Here is a 9,832-nt window from a genome sequence, read left to right as displayed (position 1 = left end):
ACTCAGTGGTAAGTCACAGTACAGCTAGCTTTAGGCTCAGTGTACCCAATGTTGTTACTCAGTGGTAAGTCACAGTACAGCTAGCTTTAGGCTCAGTGTACCCAATGTTGTAACTCAGTGGTAAGTCACAGTACAGCTGACTTTAGGCTCAGTGTACCCAATGTTGTTACTCAGTGGTAAGTCACCATACAGATAGCTTTAGGCTAACAATGATAGGCCGACGCCATCGAGTGAGACAATGATTTAACCATGTTAACATTAGTGGAATTAAGACCTGTAAAACAATGACATTGAGAATGGTGAATATTTGTCAGCAGTGTGTGTCTACAAGCTCACCACAGTTTGGATTGTTATGTAAATGTTGGCACTTTACAGACTAGCACAGGCAGGAGCTATATGTATGTGTCAGCCTAGCTATGCACACTGGTGGGACATTATCTCTGACAGTTGCAGTATAACATCATTGTTGACCTCTATTGACCTCAAATGTGCATGTGACAACCCTTTGACCCCTAGGTAACTTGAGTAGATTCTACCATACATTCATCTAGATGAGTCCATTATGGTTTACAATGATGAAGGGGTTTACAGCTTAATCGTGATGAGATAATATTGGCACGTAACTGTCGACGGGGCACACCACCTAGCTCTCGAACACCGTCATATACCATGAAGATACTTCTGTTTAATTATATAAATATATTACCATTGTGTGACTGAAGTTATATCCATGTCATTGTCATTCAACATAATGAACTTTTGACGACTTTGCTTTTACTCTGTCCAATATAACAGACAACCTAGCGTGTGGTTGTATAAATATGTATCTGCAGTACGTAAGAGTTATTGAGACTTATGTATCTGTTTACAGGGATAATCTGGCCAGTAGAAGCTATGCCACAGTGGCTACGCTACATCAGTGTATGTCTACCTATGACATACGGAGCCGACGCCATGCGTGCCATTCTCAGTCGAGGTAGGTCTTCCTCCAATGTACTGGATTTTAATAAATGTATCAAAATCATATTGAACTTCATTGGACAGTTGCTGTTTGATATGGTGAACTACATCCTCAAAACTCAAGGGATCTCTGATATCTTCTCTGCACACCTGGGATATGTCGTGACAAAAGTGAGCTCTCTTTATATGCCACACCTTGTGGATTATACAAGCAGACTAGTCAGATGTCTTTGGTGAAGATCAAAGGAATAGCATGGGGATAGGTATCAGCTTAGTGATTGTTCAAGTTTTTATACCAGATACCACTCAAAGATCTAACTGCGAGTTGATTTTGTCATAACATGTTCCAGGGATGCTCAGAAGATACTTGTATCAAGAACAGAACCGTTTTATTTCGAGGATGGGGGACTTAAATCACATGTTTCAGGGATTTTTTTCTAATCGCTTTCCGTCCGTCATCGTTCGGCGTGCGTAATTTTTTCACATTTTCAACTTTTTCTCAAGAACCAGTGGATGGATTCTTTTCAAACTTGGTCAGAATCATCCTTGGTAGATGACGCTACAAAATTGTAAAATTGGGATTCCTACCCAAACCCCTGGGGCCAGGGTGGGGCCCGAAAGGGAAAATTAACCAAGATTTCAAAAATCTTCTTCTCCAGACTCAGAGGTACTACATTCAATTTCAGTGCATCAAAAGAAAGATCATCAGGGGCTTTATTTAAATTGTAAATTTCAGGACCCCCAAGCTATCCGTTCTCCCTTGGGGAGGGGGTAAAGTTTACTACAGTTTATACAGGGAAATAACACTTTTGGGTATATTTTATCCATTTTCAGCAGAAAATTACTCAAACTTAGTCAGAATCATCTTTGTTGAATGAGGGTATTACATTGTAAAATTAGGATTCCTGCCAGATCCTCAGGGGCTAGGGCGGGGCCCCAAAGGGAACATTTACCAATATTTTCAAATTCTTATCCTTTGATGACATGACAAGTATTGTATTTCACTTAGAGTACATGCTGATTTCCACATCACATCTAAACAATAAAATAAAGCTACCAGTACCTTTGATATAACTCAGGTGACCGCTAAGGCCCTTGGACCTCTTGTTATATTTTGAAAGTCACCTGTAAAATATTTTCCTTTTTAAACATCCATTTGATTTCTATTGCATCAATATACAAAATGGATTGCAATATGATAACTACCCTAGTTATACCAGCATTGAAGATGTTTGTTTTTGTGACAGGCTGGACCTTGACAGACCTTCCGGTGTGGCGTGGATACTTGGTTACCCTCGGCTGGGGATTCGGCTTGTTGGCTCTGGGTGGATTTATACTCCGACTAAGACAATAGTATTCACAGTTATACATTGTATTTCCATTGTGCAAAAATTAGAGAAATCCAGCTTTAACCCTTTGGTTGAACAATATGTTATTTGTTTTATTAAAGTGACAATTATTTTTCATTATTCCAAAGTCCATTTGAAATTTTAAATATATTTCATGTTTTTTACTCTACCTATTTACTTGGTTCTGTATGATTTGTATGACTTATCTATGTCTATACTGTAATTTGTATGTGGATATCTTTTAAAGTTTTTACATTGATTAAATTATGATATATATAAAATCTCATGACTTTAAACTACTAACGTCACAGTTCCGGAATTGGGACAGTACCCAAAATGGGACACTTGTGGGCAAAAAAACGGCCCAATTTAATCAGAACCCTCGTTGACTCTAAAATATATCAACTATGCATATTTTTCTGTTGTTTTTGATTATTTATCCACAAATATAAGCCAAAATACTAAAGCATCCCTTTCAAGGTACAGTAATGCCGGTTCAAGTGTCTACGTAACTCTGATAGTATTTTGTGATTATTTATAGAACCACGTTGCACGCACCCAAAATATCATTTTGTAATAGAAATGAAAAGTGGAATATATATATATTTATGAAAAATGAACAAACATTTTTGGAACTGATACTATGGTATAAAGTACATTGATATTTATCTAAAAAGTGTCCGTTCTGGGTACAGGGATGTTAACAATCTGTTCACTGGAGCTTGAACTCTATAAACATTACATGTCTAGATTGACCCTTGGTTATCCTTTATAAAATCATATAATCACCTAATCAACAATCTATTGTAACTCAGTAGTTTGCTCAAAATTATATTTTTTAACTGATACCTTTAGAAGTATGCAGTTTCTACCTTCAGCTGGAACAATGTTTGATTTGTTTCATTAGAAGTGATAATTCGGTTTTATTTGTCCCTGTTAACAAATTGTTATTCAATATTGATTTGACTGAATATTGTGATATTCTAGTGCGGTATACACAGTCAAAACATGCAGGCTAGAATAATCATTCCATTTATAAACCATTCCATTATATTATATTTATGATATAAGGTAGAGAGTTCCACATTTCTTTGTTGTTCCGTTGGAGGCGTGGTAGTCTAGTGGTAGGATGCCGGCCAAAGGGATGTGGGTTCGAGGCACGGCACTGTGTTGTATCTTTGAGCAAGATACTTTACTCCGCTTGTTCCAATCTACTCAGCTGTTGGGCAGAGCTAGAATTATTGAATGCTAGCTGTGAGCGTCGATATGGCAGCACCGGCTGTATGCTCCTCATGGTGTTGAGAAAGATATTGGCTGGTTGCAAAGGCCCTTTAACCAAGTATAATGATTTGTGAACCGCTTTGAGACGACCTACAAGCAAGGTTGTGATAAAGCGGTATATAAAAACCTCAAATTATCATTATTATTAATATTATTGTCTCTCCAACGATAAAGAGTTCCAATTTGTTTCAAATTTTTTCTGACTAAGTTTTGGAGTTGCTAGCCTATTTACAATAGCGAAGAGTTATATACACGAAAGAAATATGTTAACTATAATTTCCTTTTTCTTAAAAACATGTTGCTCCACCACTAATTAAGGTTTGATTCAAGAACCTTTTAGATATATAGCAAGGAGTTGATCCAGTGAAGGACTAGCCATGACATATTTTGTGTAAAAAGCATAATCTGGGAGAACATTACTGTTAATGTTTTCTAACTCCCTAAAAAGACCCACAATCTGTAACTTATAGGACTTAACATAGATTTATATAATATAAACTTTATTTATTTTACCACAATTATGAACAAATTATTTCAACTTATATCAATCCCCCTTGTTGGCCCGGATGTTAGCACGCGGGGGGGTCTTGATGTGTGAGAAAACCTAAGTACCCAGAGAAAATCCACTTAATCGGGCAGGTGACCCCATGCCTTTTCATGTCAGATCGGGGAATTGAACCCAGGTCGCCTTGGTGAAAGGCAAATGTGCTATCCACTGTGCCACCCGACCACCCATAACATTACATACATATACCGGGAAAAACATTTCATGGCCTGTATACAGTGGGAAATGGCTGAACTCTGAAAGGGCGTTATAAATTTGTCAGAACTTTTGCCCAATCCTTTTGATTGTTTTTGCAATAAAATATGTTTGAATGAATAAACTAACTTGCACATCCTAATGCCAAATGTCTGCGATCTTTGAGATTAATATTAGATATAAGATGCTTTTTACATAGTTGTATATTAGATATTATGTATACTTTATTGAATTAATATTTTTGTATGATGTCTTTCAGCCACCATATCATGTGTGTACAATTATCATTAAAATGAGATGAGACAAATACTTTTGATTGAAAATCAAACTTTATGATAGCATGTAGCAGTGACTGTTGTTATGTTTTTGCAGCTTTTCTAGCTACCGTCAGAGTTTGAGAAGGTCATGGCTATCTTCTGTCGAAGTCATTAACTTTAGTTGTGTCAATTTTTGAAGGGAAGAACAATAACAGTACCTAGATAACAAACCTACACTATTTGTTGTTAATTCTGCTGCTGACATACGTCACACGTTACAGATCATGACTAACTGCTGAAATGTTACTTAAGTTTTTAGCTTACCTTGCTAAAGGGCAAGTAGCTTATGCCGTTGAGCAGCGTCTGTCCGTCCGTCCGTCCGTCCGGCATCAATATTTTACTTTTAACAACTTCTTCTCAATAGCCAAAAGGCCTAGGGTGATCATATTGGGCATGTAGCGAGCTGGGATGAAGGGCTACCAAGTTTGTTCAAATGAATGACCTTGACCAACTTTCAAGGTCACAGGGGTCAAATGTCTTAAAATCTTCAAATTACTTCTTCTTAAATACCAAAAGGCCTAGGGTACTGAAATTGGGCCTGTTGCATACTGGGATGAAGGGCTACCAAGTTTGTTCAAATGAATAACCTTCACACACTTTGCAGCTCACATGGGTCAAATGTCTTAAAATTTTGAAACAACTTCTTCTGAATAACTAAGAGGCAGGGCTACCAAGTTTGTTCAAATAAATTACCTTGACCTATATTCAAGGTCACAGAGGTCAAATATGTTTTAAAACATTTAAACAACTTCTTCTGAAAAACCAACAGGTTTAAATTTGGCCAGTAACATACTGGGATGAAGGGCCACCAAGTTTGTTCAAATAAATGACCTTCATCCATGTTCAAGGTCACAGCGGTCAAATATGTTAAAATCTTTATACAACTTCTTCTGAATAACCAAGAGGCCTATGATGATACTATTTGACCAGTAACATGCTGGGATGAAGGGCTACCAAGTATGTTCAACTAAATGACATTGACCAACCTATATTCAAGGTTACAGAGGTCAAATATGTTTTAAAACATTTAAACAACTTCTTCTGAATAACCAATAGGCCTAGGGTGCTTAAATTTGGCCAGTAACATGCTGGGATGAAGGGATACCAAGTTTGTTCAAATAAATGACCTTGACTTTAATTCAAGGTCACAAGGGTTGAATATGTTAAAAACCTTTAAAAGAACTTCTTTTGAATAACCAAGAGGTATAGGGTGATGATATTGGGCTAGTAGCATGCTGGGATGAAGGGCTACAAAGTTTGTTAAAATGAATGACCTTCAACTGTTTTCAAGGTCACAGGGGTCAAATATAGTTTAAACCTTTAAACAACGTCTTCTGAAAAACCAAGAGGCCTAGGATAATGCCAGTAACATGCTGGGATGAAGGACTACCAAGTTTTTTCAAATGAATGGCCTTGACATATATATATATTCAAGGTCACAGGGGTCAAATATGTTAATAAGCAAAAGGCCAAGGGTGATGATATTTGGCCATTAACATGCTGGGAGAAAGGACTACCAAGTGAATGACCTTCGCCCATATTCAATGTCACAGTGGTCAATATATGTTAAAATCTTTAAATGATTTGTTCTGTATAACCAAAAGGTCCAGGGTAATGATATTTTGCCAGAAGCATGCGGGGTTGGAAGGCTATGAATTCTGTTCAACCTAATGTCCTTGTTCGACATTCAAGGTCACAGGCGTAATATGTTTGAATCTTTTAATAGGTTTTTATGAATCAAACACTGATATTCTGATATTTAAGATTACAAGTGTGAAATCAATACCAGGTGAGCGATGCAGGCGCATTGGGCCTCTTGTTACACACCTTAGTAATCTTACTATAGTTATACAGTCAGTTGTCTGGCCAAGCAACACAAAGTTCTGTATTTTACAATGTGATAAAACAAAACATTTAACCCCTGTAGCCAGAACTCAATTTTGTTTGTAACTCAATTTTAGCGCCATTTCTTACGCTGTGGTTATTTCACACTATTTTTCTGCCCGCATCCCCATTTTGTCTGTGATTATTGTTCAGTTCAAGATTTTGGGACGGAACTTGAACATTGAAACAGGGAAATGGTGAGTTATGTTTTGCTGAAAATATTGTATGTACATGAGGTATGAACAGAAGTGTTTATCTTGCCTCTAACACTAACTGAGACACATCCTCAAATGACCTTAGCTGTGAATAGGACGTCAAACCAAACCAAACAGCCATCTTTTGAGGAGAGTCTGAGGAATCTAGCGGTACAATATTAATTGTGATAATACCAACAGTCAGTGTGATGGTTGTAAATGTCATCTGAATTTAATAGGTTATATAGTGACGTTGCTATAGAATAGTAACATATACTATGACATCACAACCAAATGATGTAATTAACTACAAAATACAGTATATATGAGGCGTTTGATACTAAACTTGCTGTGTGTTTGAGAAAATGAGTGTTTTAGGAAATATTAAATATCCTGTTGAAGCTTGGAATGTTTTTATGTTAATTTTTTTTTCTTTTTCTTTTTATTAGAATAAAGTTAAACAAAATCAAGTCAGTGGATAACAAAGGAATAAAAGTACGAAATATCTCCGTTATTTCTAAAGCATATTCAATTGTTTCTATACATGTTTTATTTCTGGTTACGGGAGCGCTCAGAAACTACCACCTTGCGTCTATTTTTCTAAATTTTCCTCGGGAATTATTTCTTGGGACCCCAATGGCTGGGTTCACAGCACCAACGCTCGCGCAATGCGAATTGTATTTGATTTCGATTGAGCCTAATAGCTGATAGAAAAACAATATCCGATGATGTTGTAGTCTTGAAGACTACAGGGGGTAGTGATGAAACTTGGTCAACATTTAAACTGTAAAAAGACAGAAAGTTTAAGGTTTGGCAAAATATGTGCATGATTAATTACCAGCGTTCTGAAAGGTCCTCACAGGCACTTAATGAAATATTTCTGTATTGTGAGGAAACTGTCAATATTTATGCTACATCTATATAAAAACAAAGGCTTGATTTCAAATTGAAAGTGAAATCTGTAATGAAGAAACAATCCGAAATATAGTTGAGTTTGAGAGTTTAAAATGAATCGATTAGGAGTTTAGGGAAACAATACCAGTGTCTTTATGTTTTGAATTTTTTGACAAAATGAACAAATTCTGAAACAATAAAAAAGGAAAAATATTAAACAATTTATAATGTAGATGTATTGAAAAAGGACGGGTATTGATAGAATCCATCCCTGGTGTGAGGTATGGATAAGATTTTTCAAACCCAAGGGAGGAACTATTGAGAAGGAGACCCTAAGGGTCTTCTGCTCAATATTTTATCCCGAGGGTTTTAATGACCTTTTCTTGCATACTAGACTAAGATACTCGCATTTCCGGCGGTGCTGGAAAATTCTATCCGACCCACGGGCCTGGATCGTTGCACGCGCGGACTGGCGAGGGAATTATAGTGACCTTCCAGTGCCACGCTAATATATGTTTATTATGACGTTTTTGGGTCAGTGAGGGTCATTGACGGCATTACCAATTGCCATCTGGGCTTCATATTCAAATAAAAAAATGTGCAGACAGTTTACAACTTTACCAGAAGAGCTGCTGTTTTTACGGGTTTTAGGGTAATAAACAAGAAATAAAATCCATCCCTAATGTGAGGTATGGATGAGGCTTTTCAAACCCTCGGGATGAAATATGAAGCAGAAAACCCTCGGCTGAAGGATGGTATGAATAACCTTATCTATACCTCACATCAAGGATGGATTATATTTCCTGTATATTACCTACTTTTATTCTAGGGGCCAAAAGGTGGATTTGAAAAATAGTCTAAGCTGCATTTGAATCAGATTCATTGGGAGATGCGCAAACCCCTTGATTATACGAATTTCAAACTTAAGAAAGTACCGGGTTAACCTTTAGACTGCCAAATATTCTGTTCCGCCGATTTGAAAGTTCAACAGCAGTTTTTATACGCTAGTCAAATTTGACGGGAGTATTATGGTATGGCGTTGTCCGTCCGTCTGGCGTAAACTTTTGTTTGTTCGGCAATCTCCTCCTACATCTTTCGACCGATCACTTTGAAACTTGGTATACATTATTACCATGATATGAAGTTGTGTCTCCCATAAAAGAATTTTGATTCGACAATTTTTCCAAAAGTAATTGCCCTTTGTTCATTTCAGTATTTGATTTTTGTCCGGCAATCTCCTCCTACATTTTTCAACGGATCTCTTTGAAACTTGGTATACATTATAATCATGATATGAAGTTGTGTCTCCCATAAAAGAACTTTAATTCGACAATTTTTCCAAAAGTAATTGCCCTTTGTTCATTTCAGTATTTGATTTTTGTCCGGCATTCTCCTCCTACATTTTTCAATGGATCTCTTTGAAACTTGGTATACATTATAATCATGATATGAAGTTGTGTCTCCCATAAAAGAACTTTAATTCGACAATTTTTCCAAAAGTAATTGCCCTTTGTTCATTTCAGTATTTGATTTTTGTCCGGCATTCTCCTCCTACATTTTTCAATGGATCTCTTTGACACTTTGTAGGTTAAATAATCATGATATGTTGTTGTGTTTCCTTGAAAAGAATTTTTGCCAAAGTGATTTGCCCTTTGCTAATTTTAGTATTTTATTTTTTTGTCCGGAGATCTCCTCCTACATTTTTTTGACAGATTTCTTTGAAACATCGTAGGTTAATTAAATAATCATGATATGTTGTTGTGTTTCCTTGAAAAGAATTTTGATTCGACAATTTTTTCCTTAAGTTATTTCCCTTTGTTCATTTCAGTATTTGATTTTTGTCCGGCATTCTCCTCCTACATTTTTCAATGGATCTCATTGAAATTTTTTCTAAAAGTAATTGCCCTTTGTTTTTTTTAGTATTTGATTTTTGTCCGGCAATCTCCTCCTACATTTTTTGACGGATTTCTTTGACACTTAGTATACATTATAATCATGATATGAAGTTGTGTCTCCCTTAAAAGAATTTCGATTCAACAATTTTTCCAAAAGTAATTGCCCTTTGTTCATTTCAGTATTTGATTTTTGCCCGGCAATCTCCTCCTACATTTTTCAACGGATCTCTTTGAAACTTGGTATACATTATAATTGAAGCGGTTGATTCTTTGTTAATTACATTGTTCAATAAATGAT

At 36.3% G+C, this 9,832-nt stretch overlaps 1 protein-coding gene across 2 annotated transcripts in view; it reads left to right on the top strand.

Moving 5' to 3' along the window:
* The window catches only part of LOC110453871 (ABC transporter G family member 20-like), a 36,310-nt gene extending 33,410 nt beyond the window's left edge, over window positions 1–2,900 (top strand). The window contains exons 20-21 of one of the 2 annotated variants that reach the window (XM_021503057.1): window positions 872–976; window positions 2,208–2,900. In XM_021503057.1, the coding sequence (XP_021358732.1) occupies window positions 872–976; window positions 2,208–2,314 (212 nt within the window). In that variant the 3' untranslated portion in view covers window positions 2,315–2,900. Of the gene's footprint in view, window positions 1–871; window positions 977–2,207 lie in introns of those variants that run through there. The other variant, XR_002463315.1, reaches the window with a different exon arrangement.
* Window positions 2,901–9,832: the final 6,932 nt, after the last annotated feature.

This window comes from Mizuhopecten yessoensis, unplaced genomic scaffold (assembly GCF_002113885.1).
Source record: "Mizuhopecten yessoensis strain PY_sf001 unplaced genomic scaffold, ASM211388v2 scaffold7529, whole genome shotgun sequence".
Lineage (NCBI taxonomy): Eukaryota > Metazoa > Mollusca > Bivalvia > Pectinida > Pectinidae > Mizuhopecten > Mizuhopecten yessoensis.
Note: the sequence above shows the minus strand (reverse complement) of the source record. Positions and strands in the feature narration are given on the sequence as shown.